The 17,613-nt window shown below is 65.8% G+C and overlaps 4 protein-coding genes across 6 annotated transcripts; 3 read left to right on the forward strand and 1 right to left on the reverse strand.

Moving 5' to 3' along the window:
* Positions 1-386: 386 nt before the first annotated feature.
* HROB (homologous recombination factor with OB-fold) lies at positions 387-4,188 on the forward strand. The gene is made up of 10 exons (XM_085083281.1): positions 387-527; positions 781-831; positions 955-1,809; positions 2,135-2,218; positions 2,301-2,441; positions 2,676-2,784; positions 2,864-2,949; positions 3,353-3,457; positions 3,574-3,766; positions 3,903-4,188. Exons 1-10 carry the CDS (start codon positions 525-527, stop codon positions 3,974-3,976), a joined length of 1,701 nt encoding a protein of 566 aa, XP_084939407.1. The 5' UTR covers positions 387-524; the 3' UTR covers positions 3,977-4,188.
* A 162-nt stretch (positions 4,189-4,350) lies between these two features.
* ASB16 (ankyrin repeat and SOCS box containing 16) lies at positions 4,351-6,529 on the forward strand. Its single transcript, XM_085083282.1, has 5 exons — positions 4,351-4,823; positions 5,112-5,379; positions 5,511-6,003; positions 6,083-6,196; positions 6,277-6,529. The coding sequence occupies exons 1-5, from the start codon at positions 4,514-4,516 to the stop codon at positions 6,460-6,462; spliced, it is 1,371 nt and encodes a 456-aa protein (XP_084939408.1). The 5' UTR covers positions 4,351-4,513; the 3' UTR covers positions 6,463-6,529.
* Positions 6,530-6,878: 349 nt separating this feature from the next.
* On the forward strand, positions 6,879-8,996 carry TMUB2 (transmembrane and ubiquitin like domain containing 2). The gene is made up of 3 exons (XM_085083342.1): positions 6,879-7,007; positions 7,313-8,094; positions 8,396-8,996. The coding sequence occupies exons 2-3, from the start codon at positions 7,619-7,621 to the stop codon at positions 8,763-8,765; spliced, it is 846 nt and encodes a 281-aa protein (XP_084939468.1). The 5' UTR covers positions 6,879-7,007; positions 7,313-7,618; the 3' UTR covers positions 8,766-8,996.
* Positions 8,997-9,152: 156 nt separating this feature from the next.
* On the reverse strand, positions 9,153-15,861 carry ATXN7L3 (ataxin 7 like 3). 3 transcript variants are annotated; one of them, XM_085083338.1, is made up of 14 exons: positions 15,672-15,861; positions 14,207-14,313; positions 13,987-14,119; positions 13,411-13,582; positions 13,075-13,172; positions 12,859-12,881; positions 12,733-12,778; positions 12,394-12,425; positions 12,208-12,276; positions 11,936-11,979; positions 11,746-11,817; positions 11,357-11,490; positions 11,160-11,240; positions 9,153-11,055 (listed from the first exon to the last, which is right to left on the reverse strand). In XM_085083338.1, exons 2-14 carry the CDS (start codon positions 14,255-14,257, stop codon positions 10,907-10,909), a joined length of 1,104 nt encoding a protein of 367 aa, XP_084939464.1. In that variant the 5' UTR covers positions 14,258-14,313; positions 15,672-15,861; the 3' UTR covers positions 9,153-10,906. The 3 variants fall into 3 exon arrangements, with proteins under 3 accessions (XP_084939464.1, XP_084939466.1, XP_084939467.1); XM_085083340.1 differs by lacking the exon at positions 15,672-15,861 and adding an exon at positions 15,432-15,623; XM_085083341.1 differs by lacking the exon at positions 11,160-11,240 and having other exon boundaries at positions 15,672-15,858.
* Positions 15,862-17,613: the final 1,752 nt, after the last annotated feature.

Genomic DNA, 17,613 nt, shown 5'->3' on the forward strand with positions numbered 1-17,613 from the left:
CACACACCGGACACGGGACACGCACGCGTGCAGGACACACACAGAAACTCGCGTGTGCCAGGGACACACATAGACACACATGGACATGTGCACAGGACACACACAGACCCACGTGCGTGCAGGACACACACGCAGACACACTCGCGTGCCCTTGCCGGCCGCAGCAGCTGCCCGTGCCCTTGCACACGCGCGTGTGTGGGTGCAGCAGGCCCGGGGCGGGGGGGTCACTCAGCGTGTGCCGCGGGGGCGTGCGGGGATGAATCACGCCGGGCCGGGGCCGCGCTGAGTCACCGGCGGCGCCGCAGGACGCGGCCGGGTGACGCGGGGCACACGCGTGTGCACATGTGACACGCGCGGGCAAAGGGGGTGCGTGGCCCTTTAAGGGGTGCGGCCGCGTTTCCTGCCCGCCGCCAGGCGGCGCGCGGCGCCGCAGGGGAAGTTCCGCCCCTTCCCCAGAGACCCCGGTTCGAGTCCCGGCCCCGCCGCTTCCGCCTCCGGGGCCGGGCCGGGGTCGCGCCGCTGCCATGGTAACGGGGCCGGGGGGACCGAGGCGGTTTTGGGGTCCCCGGGAGAGTTCTGGGGTCTCCACGGAGGGCCCCTTGCAGGGATCGCTGAGGCCCCGCGGGGTGGGGCAGCAGGCCCGGGGTCCCCTCGGCGAGCTCTGAGGTCCTTCCGGGGCCCTCGGCGACCCCGGCGGTGACACGGCGGAGCCCTCCGGGACCACCGAGCCCCCAGCTGGCTGTGTCCTTCCCAGTCCCATTCCTCCTCCTTTCCCCACAGTCCTGCCACTTCCAGAAGCTTTTTGGAACCGACGGGGAGCTGGAGGACGAGGTGAGGAGCCCCGCGGTGACCTGGGGACCCCCGAGCTGCCATCCTGACCGAGTTTGTCACCCCAGCGTGAATTCCGGGGAGCACACGGAGCTGTTCGGATTCACGGTGTTGGTTTTCCCACAGGATTTCCTCTCCGCTGTAGAAGACGCAGAGAACCAGTTTGTGGTCCGCGGACATTCCTCACCCAGCGTCATCCCAGTTCCTCCCAGTAAAGCCCATCCCAGTAAAGCCCATCCCAGTAAAGCCACCCTCCGGCCGCTGGCCGGGCAGGAGGAGCGTCCCGTGGGATTGCAGGGACCCCCATCCCGGGCAGCAGCGCCCCAGGACGAGCTGGACAATGACCTTCTCCTGGCCGCCTGCAGGGAGCTGGAGGGTCCCGAGGCACCGGTGCCCCCCGGGCGCAGGGAGAAACCCCCTTGGAAATGCCCAGGGAAGGAGAACGCTCAGGAATGTGGGATCCCCAAAAAGCTCAGGGTGGGAGAGGAGCTGCTCCCCGGCTCCGGGGGGCTGCAGGACAGGCAGGGCCCCCTCCCCAGTCCCAAACTGGTGCTGCGGCCCAGCGCGGTCAGTGCCTGTGCCCCCAGACCCCCACCTCCCGTGGGAAAGCCGGGAAGCTCCGGAGGGTCCAGCCCTGCCCCGGGGGCTCCATCCCTGAGGCCTTTGCAAGCATCCCTGGGAGGGAGCAGTTCCCGGACCCCCCCAGCACAGAGCTGCCCCCAGCCCCGGCTGCCCCCCAGACCCCCCTCGGGCCCCCAAAGCTCCATGGAGCCCCCAAGGCCTCCTCCCCGGCAGCCCCCCGGCTTCCCGAATCCCCCCGTGGCTCCCAATGCTCCTGGCCCCCCGAACGCCCCTGTGGTCACCAACCACCTGGTGCAGCTGGTGGCAGCGGCCAGCAAAGCCCCCGGGGGAGCTTCCCGAGCCCCCCAGCGCAGGGAGAGCCGGCGCTTCCCGGGACCCGCCGGGATCCTGCCCCAGCAGGTGGGTAACGGGAGTGGGACTGGATGGAGATGGGGTTGGGACTGGGTGAGAATGGGATTGGGACTGGATGGAGATGGGGTTGGGACTGGATGGAGATGGGGTTGGGACTGGGTGAGAATGGGGACAGCGTGTGAACGGGGATAAGGGTGGCTTGGGGGTGGAGATGGGAATGGGATGGGGTCAGGAATGGGATTGGGGCTGGGTTGGGATGGGATGGGATGGGAGGGGAGGGGAAGGGATGGGATGGGATGGGATGGGACGGGATGGGACGGGAGCAGCTGATGAAGCAATGCAGATCCCTGGACTTCTCTCCCTCTCCCACAAGCACTCTGGGAAGCTGCTGGAGGAGATCCTGGTTTCTGCTCCCCAAACTCCAGCTCACGGGGCTGTGGCAAAGCCGAGGGCTCAGGTAACCCCCACCCCACACCAGATCCTGCTGGGCGTCCTGGGGGTCCCAGAGGCTCCATGACCATGGCTGTCCCTCACTCCAGGCACTGCCCTGCTCCCAGCTGCCCACGGAGGAGGATTTTGGGAAGGGGCCCTGGCTGGCCATGAAGACAGAGCTGGGGCTGGATGAGAGGGACCCCAGCTGCTTCCTCCACACCTACAGCGTGGTCATGGTGCTCCGCAAGGTGAGGGCATCCCGGGATTTGGCTTCCTGCTCTTCCCTCACCCCTCAGAGCTGCTTTTAGGGCTGGGAATCTGTGGGGAGGGGCCAAGCTGGGCTGACCGGACATCCATATCCCCATGGGTGATGAGGGTGGTAGAATCCTAGAATATCCCACGGGGAAGGAACCCACAGGGATCACAGAGTCCAGCTCCCGGCTCTGCCCCAGGTTATCCCAAAATCCCATTGTGCTGTGCAGGCAGCCCTGAAGCAGCTCCCAAAAAACAAGGTTCCCAGCATGGCTGTGATGATCAAGACCCTGAGCAAGAGCAGCGCTGGTGCTGGCGCAGTGTTCCGGGACCCCACAGGTGAGTGGGGCTGTACCTGTGCCCAGGTGGGGCTCCTGCCCGTCACTCCAGGGCTCACGGATCCCATCCTCGTTCCCAGGGGAGATGCAGGGCACGGTGCACCGGCTGCTGCTGGAGCAGAGGCAGAGCGAGCTCCGGGCTGGGTCTGTGCTGCTCCTGAGGCAGGTGAGGAGGGCTGGGGGGCTGCTTGTCCCACAGGCAGTGGGGTCTCATCCCAGGGGAGTGCAGTGTGGGGAACTGCTGGGGTGGAGATACAGCACATCACCTGTCCCATTCCCCACCCCTTACACTCTGGAATTGTGAATGTAAATATTAGGATAAGAAAATTAGGGTGTTCATATGGTACATCACCATTCCCATTCCATAGCACCCTGGGACTGCAAATACAAAAAAAAAAGGGTTTCCCACAGTTTTACACGTTGGATTTTTCTCAAATATTCCCAAAATTTCACCCTTCATCCTAAGATGTCCATAAATGACGAACTGTAACTTTGGGGTGTTACCCAGGAGCTGCTCAGCTGGTGGGAGGCAGAGCTGGCTCTGCCCCCTCTCTCTGCCCTCCCTGCAGGTCGGGGTCTTCTCCCCCTCCCACCGCAACCACTACCTCAACGTGACCCCCAACAACCTGCTCCGGATCTTCCCACCAGAGCCCGAGGGCTGCTCCCCCCGGCAGGTGAGGGGGGGACACTGCTGGGACCCCCCAGGGGGGTCTGGGCTGTGGGGACCCTCGGGGGGAAGGGGGAGGGATGGATAAATCCCCCAGTAATTCATCCCCACTGGGGTTTGCAGGTCCCTGCCCAGGCTGAGCCGATCCTGGAGCCCCCTGTGCAGCCCCCCCAGGGTGTCCCTGGTGCTGAGGACTGGGGACAGCCAAGGACAAGTGGCCCCAGCGCAGAGCAGCATCCTGGGGACTTCTCCCTGTGCCCACCGAGCTCTGGTCCTGGCCAGGAAGAGCCAGTGGGAGCTGATGGATGTGACATGGGTGAGTCAGAGCTGCTCTGGGAGGGGAGGCAAAGCTCCATGTCCTGTGGGAAACAGGGCCTGGTTCCCAACCAGAGCAATTCCATGATCCCATATACACCCAAAACTCACGGATCCCATCCCGCTGTGCCCTGCAGATGACCTGGATGGGCTGCTGGGAGAGCTGCCTGAGGATTTCTTCTCAGCTGCGGAGCAGGCTGACTGCGGCTGAGCCTCGGAGCTGCTGTGAGGGTGACAGTGCTGAGGAGCAGGTGACACACCTGCCACCCACCTGCTTCTCTCTCCGTGTCTGTGGTGTTTGTTGTGGAGCCCAGAGCTGCGGTGTCCCCGGGGGGACACGGCCTCAGTGCTGTCCCCACTGCTCCGGGCACAGTGGCCCCTGTTGCTCCCAAACCTGCATTAAAGGGCTGTTTTGTTTCTGCATCACCTGTGTCTTCATGTGTCACCCTCTGTCTCTTCCCAGGGTGTCCCTGTTTTCCCTGGGCAGGAGGGGCCATTCCCCCCAGGGTGTCACAGCCCCACAGGTTGGGGGGTCCCCAAATCCCACCCCATGTGCCATCACTACCTCACACCCACCAACAGGTTAAACTCCCCAGCACCCTGTGACTCTGTTTACCACCCAGGAGTTATTTATAGGGCCGCTGGCTCTGGGATTTGATTCCACTTCCGTGTGTGGGGCACAGCCCTATTTATAGCCCCCCAGGCGCAGGGCGCTGCTCACTACACCCCAAATCCCCCCTGCCCTCCCATGGCCCACGAAACCTTCGCCTTCAGCTCCTCGGCGCTGCGCTCGCTGCGGCTGCAGCGGGAGCTGCTGGAACGGGAGGATCGCCGGAGAGCCTTGGCCCGGGAGTCAGCCTCCCGCCGCTTCCTGCCCGGGAGCCCCCGCGGCCCCCCGAGCCCCCCCAGGCGGCGCCAGTTCTGCCGGGACCCTGCCGTGCACAATGCCCTCTACGCCGGGGACCTGCCCCGCGTCCAGAGCATCTTCAGAGACGAGGCCACTGCCAATTTGGTGCTGGAGATGGTCAGCGAGGAGCTGGTGTGGTCACCGGAGCAGGGTACGGGGCTGGCAGTACTTCCTTTCTTCTCCCTTCTCCCTTCCCTCCCATTCCCCCTGCAGAATAAGTGGGGAGCCGAGAAAAGGGGTGACAGGTGGGGGTGCAGCTCTAGGTGGGCTGTGGGGAGCAGGGCTGGCTGCTCCAGTCTGCGGGGAGCAGGGTGGGTGTGCTGAGCCCCACGGATGTCCCACTGCTCACTGCACCTCCTGCAGGGCTGTGGCTGGGTGGGTGAGGGGGTCCAGCGGGGTGGGTGATCCGGCAGCCCCCAGTGCCTGCTGACCCCCGCAGGGCTGTGGGTGCTGAGCCCCCGCCGGCAGCAAACCTCCGCCCTGCGCATCGCCGCCGCCCGCGGCTACGAGGACTGTGCCCGGCACCTGCTGCTGCGGGGGGCGGCCGTGGACGCCGTGGTGGGGGGCCGAGCAGCCCTGCACGACAGCGCGGCAGCCCCCCAGCCCAACTGCGCCCGCCTGCTCCTGACCTTCGGCGCCAACCCCAACGTGCTGAGCGCCGACGGCTCGGCCCCGCTGCACCTCTGCACCGCGCCCCACAGCCTCAGGTACGGGGTCACCTGCGAGGGGGCATGGCCAGGGTGGGTGTCCCACGGGGACCACATCTCTCTGGCGTGTCCTGGTCGTGTCCCAGGGGTGTCTCCGCAGAGTGTCCCCTTACCCTTTTCCCTCGCTCCAGGTGCGCGGAGCTGCTGCTGGCGCACGGGGCGCAGGTGAACCTGGGCACGCGCGACCGGCAGGTGACAGCCCTGCACGTGGCAGCGCGCCAGGGGCTGGTGGCCCACGTGGAGCTGTACCTGCACCACGGCGCCGACCCCTCCCTGCGCACCCACCAGGGTGAGACCCCCCTGAACGCCGCGGCCGCCGCGGCCGAGCGTCCCGAGGACGCCGAGCGGTTCCTGCGGGTGGCCGAGCGGCTGCTGGCGGCCGGAGCTGACCCCGGGGCCGCGGGGCGCAAGGGCCACGCTCCGCTGCACAACGCCTGTGCCAACGGGCACCCCGCGCTGGCCAGGCTGCTGCTGCGCCACGGCGCCGATGCCACTGTCCCCAACGGGGCCGGGGACACCCCCATGGACTGTGCCCTCCGCGCCGTGCACGAGTACCGGGAGCAGCGGCCCGAGGAGACCATCGCGCTCCTGCTGGACCACGGCGCCCTCCCCGTGCACCCCAAGGTGGGGGATGGAGGTGGCGGGGGTCACGGGGTGGGGGCAGCGGCGGTGTCACTCCTCAGTGACACAGCTCTGCCGGCAGATGCTCAGGTTGTGCTGCCAGCACCCGCCGGCGCTGGAGGTGATGCTCAACGCCTACGACCACCTGCCCCCCGCCGACGGCTGGGTGGAGGCCGTGCCCCCCGAGCTGTGGGAGGTAAGGGGCTGTCCTGGACTGTCCTGAGGTGTCACCGTGTCCCAACCCCGCCCTGCTGACCCCTGTGTCCGCCCATGCAGGAGCACCAGGAGTTCTATGCCTCGGCTGTGCGCATGGCGGGACAACCACGGCGACTGCAGCACCTGGCGCGCGTAGCCATCCGGCGTCACCTGGGCGCCCGCTGTCACGCTGCTGTCCCCAAGCTGGCACTGCCACCTGCCCTGCGTCGCTACCTACAGCTGCCCATCGAAGGGCTCATCTCCTGAGGGCACTCCATGTGTCCCCACTGGTGTCCTCCGTGCCCTGCTGTCAATAAAGGACATGGCAGAGGTGGCTCTTGAGGCATCTTTGTAAGTGGGACCAGGGCGGGCAATGGCAACTGCTGTGGGTGACAAGGGACAGGGTGGGACAGGGGATGAGGGGGACAGAGCCAGGGGGCCACAGGTGGCAGGGAGGGGACAGACGGACCCTGGGGACGTGGGGACTGTGGAGGGGGTGGCAGCCGGGGCCAGGGGGTGTCCGGGGGGCTCAGCCCGGGGGTTTCCCAAGCTGCTCCCGCGGCCCCGCCCCGCGCTGCGAGGCGCATGGCCACGCCCATAGCCACGCCCCTATATACCCCTCCCCTCCATCAGGCCCCGCCCACCCATGGGAGGCGTGGCCATCTCGCTCCGCCCCATTCGATCACGCCCACTGGGCGTGGTCTGCGGGCGCGGCAGTGACGCTCCCCGCGCGCGCCCAGCGCCCCTCCCGCCCCCTGGCGGCGCCCTGTGACGTAGCGCTTCCGGCGCGCGGGCGGCGGCGGCGGGAGGCGGTGAGTGGGGGGGGCAGCGGGACCCCCGGGATGGCGGGGACACACCGGGACACACCGGGACCCCCGGGATGGCGGGGACACGCCGGGACCCCCGGGATGGCGGGGACACACCGGGACCCCCGGGATGGCGGGGACACACGGGGACACACCGGGACCCCCGGGATGGCGGGGACACACCGGCACACATCGGGACCCCCGGGATGGCGGGGACACACCGGGACCCCCGGGGCTGGCAGGGACTCCCCCGGTTCCTCTCGCCCCGCGGAGCCCGAGCCCCGCTGACCGCATCGCTCTGCTCCGTCCAGGTCGGGGATGGCCTGACCCTGTCCCGCTGGGCACCGAGGGGCTGCGGGACCCGCCGGGACCCTCCGCCGGGCCCGGTAAGGTGAGCGCAGCGCTGCCGGCTCGGTGCCTCGGGTGCGAGGAGGAAAATCCGCAGCGAGGAGCTCCCGTCCCCGCGGATCTCCGGGCACCGGGGTCTGCTCTGAGCCCGAGGGTGGCACCGGCGCAGCCCCGCGAGTCCCCGCTGCCGCCGCACAGCGCGGCCACACCGGGCACCGGCAGATCGAGGCGGGGATAGAGGTCCCCGGCGGAGCGGGGGGGTCCCGGAGATGGAGCCCCCAGCCGCCCCCCTCATCCTGGGGGTGGGGGACGAGGTGACGCTGGTGGCCGGGGTGGCCGTGCTGGTGCTGGCGCTGGTGCTGGCCTGGCTGTCCACGTACGTGGCCGATGGCACCAGCCAGCTGCTGGGCACCGGGGACGCGGCCGTGATCCGCCTCGGGCCCCTCCCGCCCTACGCGGGGCCAGCGGGGGCGGCCGAGGCTCCGGAGCCCCCCAGAGCCCCCGAAAACGCAGAGGAGAAAACAGAGGAGGAGGAGGAGGGAGCGGCGGCGCGGGGGGACAGCGGGAGCTGCCCCGATCCCAGCCCCGAGCAGCTGCCGGACGTGCGGAGCTTGTCGCAAGGCAGCGCTGAGCCCGGGCAGGGGGACGCGTGCTCCGGCCTCATCAAGATCCGCCTCAAGTTTCTCAACGACACCGAGGAGGTGGCGGTGGCCCGGCCCGAGGACACCGTGGGCATTCTCAAGAGGTGAGTCCCGAGGGACAGGGGACACGGGGAGCGCTGCCGGGCTGCCAGTCCCGCCCCGCTGCAAAGAGCCCCCTCCCACAGAACGGGGGAGGGCTTTTATCCCTCTTGCCGTGCCGAAAATACCGGGGGGTGTGGGATTTAAAACAACGAGTTTAAAAGAGACAGCGGTGGCGCGGTGGCAGTGCCATCCCGGCCCCCCCGAGCCGCCCCCTCCCCGTTTAATAGCGGGGGCTTTCCACCACCCCGGGTGGGTCCAGGAGCTCCGTCTCTGCTACCTCCAACCTCTTCCCTCCTCCCGCAGCAAATGCTTCCCGGGCCAGGAGAGCCAGATGAAGCTCATCTACCGCGGGCAGCTGCTGCAGGACCAGGCGCGGACGCTGCGCTCGCTCCGCATCACCGACAACTGTGTCATCCACTGCCACCGCTCCCGGGGAGCCACCGCGGCCACCCCTGCCCTGCCCGACCCCAGCCCCGCTGGCCCCACGACCCCCGGGCTGCCCGTGGGCGGAGGGACCCTCATGGTCCCCACGGTCATGGTGGTGCTGGCGCTGGGCTGGTATTTCCGCATCAACTACCGGCAGCTCTTCACGGCCCCGGCCACCGTGTCCCTGATCGGTGTCACCATCCTGGTCACCTTCCTGGCTTTCGGGGTGTACGGACAGGCAGGATGAGGCGGGAAGGAGCGGGGAGGCACCAGAGCCAGCACGGTGGGAGCTCAGCACATCCAGCCCTGCCTTGCTGCCGGACTTTACTCCTCCAAAAAGGGGCTGTGCCTCCCCCAGACTCCATTCCCCCAATCCCAGCTCGGGGGAGTGGGACAGCACTGGAACCGGCTGTGGATTCTTCCCAAGGACTTTTTGAAGTAAATAAAAGGGTGTTAAGTCACCCCAGTGGTCACCTTCCTGCCCTGGGGGCTGCTCTGCTCACTCTCCCACCCATCCACACATTTGGGGTTATAAAAGCAAATCAGCCCCACCTCTGGTGAATGGGGTGGGGGGAGATGGGTGGAGGGGGGTAAAGGCCCTGCCTAATTAACAAGCCGTAATTAATGCCAGGGATACCAAGTCAAGATGCAGTTTTATTTACAGGGGCAGCCACAACCCACTCACGGGACACACAGACCTCACAAGGGCTCAGCTCCCCCGCGGGGGGACACGCAGAAACATCGGGGGGAGTGAGGACACCGACCTGGGGGGCATCACAGGGTCTGAGCCCACTCCCCCCCAAGCCCCGTTACACCCCTTGGACCCCAAATTGCAGCGACTCTCCCACAGCTGGAGGGGCTCAGGCTGTCCCCCCTCCACTCCCCCCCAGCTTGCCGTGTACCCCCAGGCAGTTTGGGGTGGTCCCCCGTGTTTTTGGGTGCCCATGCCCCCCCGTCCTCAGGCCCCAGGGCACACGAAGGCCAGCTTGGCATGCCCGGGTAGCCAGACCCCCCAGCCCCAAAGCCACAGCGGGAGGGACCACACGGGGGTCCCCATGCACTGGGGGGGCTCCTGCAGCGTTTTGAGGTGCCCAGGGCTCTGCAGGGCCCCCCCAGCCCAGCCTTTAGCAGCAGTTTGAAAACAATAGTGAATCCAGAGTCGAGAGCACCATAATTTGTGAGTCCCAGCGAGAGGACGAGCCACGGCACCGGGGTGGGGGGACAGACACAGCCCCCCCGCGGACATACGGCCAGATGGGGGGTCAGACAGCCGGGGGGGACAATGGAGGGGACAGAGCCCCCCACAGCCCCTGCGATGGAGAACAGCTGTGGGGAAGGGAGGGTGGAGCTCACGGGGCAGGGGGTGGCCTGGATCCAGCCAGAGGGAGCTGTGTCCCCCAGCCCGCACAGCGGGGTGCTGGTCCTGACTCCCCCAAAACAAAAGCGGGGCCTGTGGGGGTGCAAACGCCAGCCAGAGCTGTGGGGATCCCCCCGACTCTGACCGCAGCAGCAGGACCCCAGGCACGTGGGGAGGGGGCGCAGAGCTGCCCTGGGGATACGAGGTGTGGGGGGCTCTGCGTTGAAGCCAGGCTGTGCTTCCCCCCCAGGTTTGCTCCACTGCCAGCTCCCCACCTCCAGAGGTCCCTGGCAGGTTGGGGTTCCCCCCTCCCCAAACAGTTTGGCGCAGGGATGGTCACAGCAGCTCCCCCCGCCCCCAGACCCACCCCCAAACAGCCCCAAACATGAAGGATGCAACATGCAACCCCCCCGTGACCCCCCCGTGGGGGCACTGCCAGGCCCCCAGGACCCCCAACAGCTGAATGCAGGCACAGCTGGACACATCTGGGGGGTGAGAGGGTCCCCACTTGTCCTCTGAGTGGGAAACACCCCCTCCAGTGTGACCCCCCCCTCCTGAGCCTGCCCAACCAGCGAGTGCCAGTGTGGAGCAGGGAGAGGGGGCAGCCCCAGGGTGGGGGGCTCACCCTAAAACCCTGAGGCAGGGGGGATTCACAACCCCCTGACCCAGGCCTGGACCTGCCCAGGGAGTCCAGGTGCCCCCAACCCACTGGGAAAGCGAGGATCAGGCGTGGGGGGCACAGCTGGCTTTGGGGGCGCTGGGAGGGGAAGGGGGGCTGTGCCCCCATGTCCGAGCGAGACGCCCCGATGGGAGCCCCACGTACAAAAACTGTCACAGAATAAATAGAGGCACCGGGACGGGGGGATGAAGGGGCACTAATGAGGGCTCCCCAAATCCAGCCCCACTCCGGCCATGGCCGAGTCCTCCGTGCTCCGGTACCTACGTTGTGTCCAGCCCAGGGGGTGCTCGGGGGCTGTCCTGGCCCCTGTCCGTCCCTCTGTCCGTCCTGCCCCTCCCCAGCTCTGCAGGGCTCAGTTGATGTCGTCGTAGATGCTGGGGGTGTGGGGGGCTGGGGGCTTGGGCTTCTTCTTCTTGCTGGAGCCGAGCCCTGGGGTGCCACTCACCAGCCCCAGGTGGGGCTTTTTCTTCTTGGTCTTGCGGGACTCGGAGTTGTTTGTACCTGGGGAGGGGAGAGAGGGAAGCAATGGGGGTTTCAGGGAGGAGCTGGGCCCCAGAACAGAGTGGATCCACCCCCATCTCCAATCAACACCCAGGAAAACGTACCCCAAACTGTTCTTCCCCCTCCCAGGTGGGTGACAAGGTGTTCCAGGCTTTGGAGCCATGGTCCGTTCATCCCCTCTTGTACTGGGGAGATGCCAGAAGAGCCAGTTTTGCCCCCACAGAGGGGTCTGTACCCCAGGATTTGCCCCTCAGAGGGGTCTGTGCCCCAGAATTTGTCCCCCAGCCCCCCAAACACTCACTGGCTTTGGAGGAGGCCGAGTCGGAGGGGGAGATGTCGGAGGAGCCATCCCACTGCAGGCGGCTCATGAGGGCCTGGCTCTCAGCCACCTCGAAGCTGTCGTTCTCCACGCCACCCTCGGCCTCGGGCAGGGACCTGGGCACAGGTGTTACAGGGGGAAGGGGTGACAGAGCCCCCCCAGATGCCAGGGGGATGCCCAGGGGCTCAGCCCAGCCCCTTACCACCCCACTGGGCTGCACATCCCAACCCCAGCCCTGGGTTCCCATCCCCTCCAGGCCTCTCCAGGGCCGTTGCTGTCTCCAGCCCCACCTGAGCACCCTGTGCAGTCCCCCCAGACCCATGGGACAGTGACCCCAGGACATTGGGGTCCCCAGGTCTGCACCCACTTACGCGGAGGGCCCGAGGAGGTAAACACGGACTGCCCTGCGCTGCTCATCCGTGTGCTGGGGACACCGCAGGGACCTGGGGATGAGACACGGGACTGAGATGGGCCATCCCCCCTCCCATGGGGATGTGGGAGATGTTGGGGACCCCTGGGAAACCCCCCTCAGCGAGCAGGGCCAGGCTGGGCCACCCTCACCTGGTGCACATCTTCTTGGTATGCTCAGAGATGACCCCGCATTGCTGGGGAGGGAAAGAACAGGTGAGTTTGGGGGGGACAGGTGAGTGACCCCTGGCTGTGCTGCACCATCCCAGCCCTGGGGGCTCCCAGTGTTGTGTCCCAAGATCAGGACTGCTGCATGTTCCCATTCCCAGCCTGGAAAGCAGCCCCGGTGGGATGGAGCCCAGCTGGGGAGACCCCAGGGGTCCGAGCTGCTGTGGTCCCCCCGTGCTGACCGCCCTGCCCCGCACCGTGGTGAGCAGCGTCCGCAGCTCCTCGGGGCCCAGCGTCTCGTAGTTGATTCCTGCCGAGTTGCTGTACTGGGGGGGCAGAGAGCAGGGTCAGGGCCGGGGGGAAGCTGGGGGGACACTCCCCTCTGGGGAGGATCCTCTGGGGGCAGAGGGACTGGCAGCCATCTCCCTCAGCCCCAGGCTCACCTTGAAGGGATCGGGGTTCCCGCCGATCTCACCTGGGAGAGAGGAGGGGTGAGGGGGGTCCTGCCCATGTCCTGACCCTACTGGGACCCCTCCCCCTGCCCCCTGCCCCAGCCAGGGAGAGCCCCGCCCCCCATAAGCCCCACCCACTGCAGGTGCCCCACCCACCCCGAGTACCCCACCCCCAATTCCTGCCCCACTCATCCCAAATACCCAACCCCTCACACGTGCCCCGCCCCCAATACCTGCCCGCCCAGGCCCCGCCCCAATGGTGTGACCCCCAATTAGCCCCACCCCGGAGGTGTAAGCCCCGCCCCCGACACAGAAGCCACGCCCTCTCACCATTTTTGTGTTTCAGGGACTTGGATCTGCGGGGCGAGTTGGGGTTCTGCAACGAGAGGGGTGTGTTGGGGGTGTCCTGTGTCCCCCCGCGCCCCCCACCCTTCCCGGCACCCCTCAAAATCTCACCTTATCCGATTTCCTCTTCTTTGCTACGGGGAGAGACACAGAAGGGACAGATTTGACCTTTTCCAATGGATTCAGCCCCAAGCCCAGAGCCACCCCCTCCCCAAGGCCAGGACCACCACACACGGCTACTCTCCCCGCCCCACCCACGCAGGGTTCAGGGGCCATGGGGCAGGCAGGATGTGTCCCCCCCTCAGGAATCCAGGGACCCCTCCCCACCTTTCTTCTCGGAGCCATACGACCAGTCGTTGTCATTGATGTCATCGTTGTCCTCCTGGTCACTCTCCGACTTGTTCAGGTTGTTGCTGCTCGCGATCCTGAGCGGGGAGGGGAGGGAGGTCATGGCAGGAGTTTGCCCCACGTCCTCCACAGAACCCCACAATCCATCCCGTGTCCCCTCGGTGTCCTCCCATCCTCTCTGGAACACCGGGATCCATCCTGCTCCTCCCGTTCTCTTCATTACCCCAGGATCCATCCGCAGCACCCCTCAGGGAACAGACCCAGCCTCAGCCCCTCGTGCCTCAGTTTCCCCGCGGGGAGCACCCCCAGCCCCACCTGCGGTTGGCGATGCGGCTGCTGTTGCGGCCCATGCCCAGGCACTTCTCCAGGTGAGGGGCGAAGCGGGAGGCGGCGATGCTGCGGCTGCAGTTGGGGCACACGCACTCCTTGTTCTTCCACTGGTTGTACACCTGCCCGAAGATGTCCACGCCTGGCTGGTCCACGATCTCTGCAGGGGAACACACTCAGCCGCTGCCCCAAGACCTCCAGTCTGCTCTGCGAGGCTCCTTGGGGCTGCCAGGCCTTCCCCACAGCCTCAGCGTGACTGGGGGGAGCTGAAACCAGCGGCAGTGCTGCCAGGGGGTCTCTGCTACATCCCCCCACACCCCAGCTGTGTCCTCCAGGGCCCAGCACTGTGTTTTGGGGTTCAGTAGACCCCACATTTATCCCTCTGGGACAAGCTGGTCACTGCAGGGGGTACGTTTGGGTGTTTAATCCCCCTTTAGCACCCCTGAAACTCAAATCCCTGTGTGTGGAGACCACCAACCCCACCACAGCCTCTCTGGGAGCAGGGGCCTGGCTGTGTCCCTGTCCCCAGAGTCACCCCAACTCTGGGGAGCTTGGGGGGCTCACCAAAGTCCTTCATACTGTCGGGGTCCGTGTCATCCAGGAAGAAGTACCCGCACTTGACAGCCCGGTGCACCTCGAAGCAGAGCCCCAGGCAGGCATCCTCCACCAGCTCCGTGTAGATCTCGTGTGCAATGGCCTGGGGGCACAGGGGGAGCCCTTAGGGACTGGGGGGGACACACGGACACCCTAGGGGACAGACAGACCCACGGAGGGGGCAGCTCACCTCCAGTTTGCTGTTATCCAGGCCAGACAAAGACATATCCTCCATTTTCATTTGCAGCTGCTCGCAGAGAAGTCACGCCAAACACTCATAGCACGGGACACGGGGGGCTGGGGGCACACGGGGGTCTCGCTGGCACCTCAACCCCCACCAGCAACCCCCCCCGAACCCCTCTTCCAGCCAAAATCCCACTGCACACCCAGGGATGTCCCCAAGATGTGCTCTGGGGGAGACCCCAAGAGAAGGATTAACTCCTGGGTTAAATCCTCCAGGAGTGAAGTGGGGGGGGAACTAGGGGGTCTCCCAGCTGGGCATGACCCTCCCCACACTGGCATGGAGTCCCCCCAAGTTAGTGGGGGACACTGGCTGCCACGGGGGGGATTTACCCTGTGCCCCACTGTGTCCATCCTGTTGTCCCCCCACCCCTCAGGCCAGCCTGGTCTTCACCAGACCCTCCAGGAGCCCCACCTCACCCCTCCCACATTGTCTCTGGACTGTAGGGGGACACAGGGGACTCGGGGTGCCCCTCAAACCGCCCCCCTCACAGAGAGGTTGGGTTTTGCTGCATCACCCTCCCTTGCAGCAGATGGAGGGGGACTCTGACCAACCACGGGGATGGGGGGGACACAAGAGGGGTCCCCACGTTCCCCCCACACGCAGCCCAATCCCACTGATCCAAGGATTTCTTCCTTCCACAGCGGAAAGAGGAAACAGGGACTGGAACTGGCTCAGCCCCAGGACCCCCCAGGCTGAGGCAGAAAAGGCAGGGGGAGAAAGGGGGGCTCAGGGGGTCTCCCATAGGGCTGGGGGGCCCAGAGAGGGTCCCAGGGGCTCTCAGGATCGGGACGGAGAGGGCAAGGAAGGAAGGTTCTCAGGGCTTGGGGGTCCAGGGGTTGTCCTGGGAGCTCTCGGGAGAGGAGGGGACAGACAGGAAAGGGGGGTTTAGGGGGGCACAGGTCTGGGGGAGACCAGGGAGGGCCGCGGGGCTCTCGGGAGTGGATGGAAGAACAGGAAAAGGGGGGGAAGGAGGATCCCAGGGCCTGGGGTGTCTCACATAGGGCTGAGGGGCCCAGTGAGGGTTGTGGGGACTCCCGGGAGTTGGGGAGACCGAAAGGGGATCTCAGGAGTCCCCGGCAGGTCTGGGGAGCCCTGGGAGGGTCCCGAGGCTCTCAGGATTGGGGGGAGGGTCAGGGAGAGAGCGAGGGAGGGAGAAGCGGAGGCTCGGGACCTGGGGATCGCGGGCAAGGTCCCGGCGCCTCTCCGGATGGGGGTGGGAGGGCACAGGCGGGGCGGTCCCGGGGATGATCCCGGGAGGATCGCGGCGTTCCCGAGCGCCGGGGGGAGGTGCCGGGGCGCCCCGGGGCGGGGTCAGCGGGCCCCTCTCCGTTGCGGCGGGGCCCCGCGGCCGGGCAGGGCCCGGGAGGGCGGGAGCGCCGGGCCGGGAGGGGCGGAACGGGCGGTCACTCACCGGCGCGGAGGGTCCGCCGGGGCCGGGGCGGGGCCGGGTCAGCGCCCCCCGCCGCTCCGGCGCGGGGCCCGGCGGCGGCTCGCCATGCTCGGGGCCGGTCCGTGGCCGTGCCGGGCGGACGGAGCGGCCGGGCCGGGCCTGGCGGTGCCTCCGCCCGGCGGCGGCGGCGGCGGCCGAGGGGGGTGAGGGGGGTGAGGGAGGGGCGGGGCGGCGCGCCCGGCGCGCGCACGGCCCGGCCCCGCCCCCGCGGCCTCGGCCAATGGGGAGGCGCCGTGAGGGGCCGCGGCCAATGGGAGGGGCCGGAGCCGCCGCCGCCGCGCGGGGCCGCGGCCTCGTCAGGGGGCGCGGGGGAGGGGAGGGGCGGGGCCACGGCGGGCGGGGCTTGGGGCGGGGTCTGCGCGGGGCGTGGTCTGCGCAGGGCGGGGCCTGGATGGGGCGGGGTCTGCGCGGGGCGGGGCCTGAGGGGCGGGGTCTGGGGGGCGTGGTCGGGGCGGGGGCGGGGCCTGGAGCTCCCCCGCACCCCGCGGGAACCCCGCGCCCCCCGATCTCCTCGGACCCCCCGATCGCCACCCCTACTGACCCCCCAGGACATCCTGGTGCCATCCCAGACCCGCTGAGCGCTCCACAACCCATTCCCCATTAGCAAATCCCTGCAAATCCCCGTGCATCCCCCAAAAATTACCCCTTAGGGATTCCCCCCCACAGGAGGGAGGAAAAACACTCCTCACACTTGTCTTTTTTTTTTCCTAAAGTTTTATTTTTTATAGTAATGACATGAGAACAGAAACATTATTTTTCACTTTATTATACAAAAAAAAAAAAAAAACGGAAAAAAGGGAAAAACAAAAAACCCCAAAAAACTCAAAACTAAACAAAAAAAAACAACCAAAAAAAAAAAAAAAAGAACCGAAACCCCAAGCAAACCGGGAAACCGGGGACGCAACCCCCGTGTCCCGCTCAGCCGTACAAATTCCAAGTCGGGATTATTATTTTTTTTTTTTTTCCTTTTTTTTTTTGTCTTTTTTTTAAACCTACAAAAACACTCTTTAAATATTAGAAAAAAAAGATGATTTTTTTTTTGGTGTTTTTTTTCTTTTTTTTTTTTTTTAACGTAATTCACAAGAACTTCCATCTAAAGGATCCCGGGATTTTGTGGCAGTGCCAAAATGCACTCAGGAATTCTCTTGCAGCACAAACGTCTTTCCCCCCCCCTCCCAAATTGTCGGCGCTGCAAGAATTTTTCTTTTTTATTATTTCTTTTTTTTTTTTTTACCTTTTTTTTTTTTTAACAGAAAAAAAGGTGGGTGGAAAAGGTGGGGTTTAATTTTTTTTTTGTCTTTTTTTTTGTACTAAAAACACATCCACTAAAACACGACAGTGCTGGGTACATTCAGCAGAAAAAAAGGGATGGGGGGGTTCCCCTTAGGGGATTCTGGGGGGGGCGGCGATTAAAAATGGGGAAGAAAATGAATGGAAAATCCCAAAGGGATTGGGGAACGTGGGAGGAGGAAACAGAGGGACAGACAGACGGACATTGAGGGCAGGGGGACACCATCTGGGTTCTCTTCGGGGCCCCGGTCCCGGGGGGGACACGGGGGGATTGTCCGTGTGGGAGCACCCGGGTTCACCCCTTTCCCCCCAGGGTTGGGGTCAGTTTGCCCAAAATGGTGTTTTCTCAGCCCAAACTGAGGCCAGGAAAAGGGGTGTCGCCCCCATCCTCCCCTCGGCATTGAGGGGGTGCCCAATGTCCTTGCAGGGTACAGAGTTGGGGTGCTGAGTGCAGCAAACCTGGGGGGTTACAGAGCCGGGGGGGAGGGACTCCCCTCAAAACCCTAAATCTGCAGCGTGCCCCCCTTCTGCCCCCACAACCCCCTGCCGAGATTTGGGTGAAAAGAGAAAAATGGCTAAATTACAGCCCTAGAGAGAAAAAGCTTCCCCAAGC

This window comes from Lichenostomus cassidix, chromosome 27, assembly GCF_008360975.1.
Source record: "Lichenostomus cassidix isolate B80296 chromosome 27, HeHo_3.0, whole genome shotgun sequence".
NCBI classification, from domain to species: domain Eukaryota; kingdom Metazoa; phylum Chordata; class Aves; order Passeriformes; family Meliphagidae; genus Lichenostomus; species Lichenostomus cassidix.

Excerpts from the sequence above, each read along its gene's own strand:
- HROB (XM_085083281.1), top strand. Across the intron at positions 1,810-2,134 it reads CCGGGATCCTGCCCCAGCAG|CACTCTGGGAAGCTGCTGGA; the intron begins GTGGGTAACGGG and ends CTCTCCCACAAG. Across the intron at positions 2,950-3,352 it reads CTGTGCTGCTCCTGAGGCAG|GTCGGGGTCTTCTCCCCCTC; the intron begins GTGAGGAGGGCT and ends CCCTCCCTGCAG.
- TMUB2 (XM_085083342.1), top strand. The coding sequence starts at position 7,619 with ATGGAGCCCCCAGCCGCCCCCCTCATCCTGGGGGTGGGGGACGAGGTG. Across the intron at positions 8,095-8,395 it reads ACCGTGGGCATTCTCAAGAG|CAAATGCTTCCCGGGCCAGG; the intron begins GTGAGTCCCGAG and ends CTCCTCCCGCAG.
- ASB16 (XM_085083282.1), top strand. The coding sequence starts at position 4,514 with ATGGCCCACGAAACCTTCGCCTTCAGCTCCTCGGCGCTGCGCTCGCTG. Across the intron at positions 6,004-6,082 it reads CCCTCCCCGTGCACCCCAAG|ATGCTCAGGTTGTGCTGCCA; the intron begins GTGGGGGATGGA and ends CTCTGCCGGCAG. Across the intron at positions 6,197-6,276 it reads TGCCCCCCGAGCTGTGGGAG|GAGCACCAGGAGTTCTATGC; the intron begins GTAAGGGGCTGT and ends CCGCCCATGCAG.
- ATXN7L3 (XM_085083338.1), bottom strand. The coding sequence starts at position 14,257 with ATGAAAATGGAGGATATGTCTTTGTCTGGCCTGGATAACAGCAAACTG. Across the intron at positions 13,583-13,986 it reads CGACAGTATGAAGGACTTTG|AGATCGTGGACCAGCCAGGC; the intron begins GTGAGCCCCCCA and ends GTTCCCCTGCAG. Across the intron at positions 11,241-11,356 it reads CTCGGCCTCCTCCAAAGCCA|TACAAGAGGGGATGAACGGA; the intron begins GTGAGTGTTTGG and ends GCATCTCCCCAG.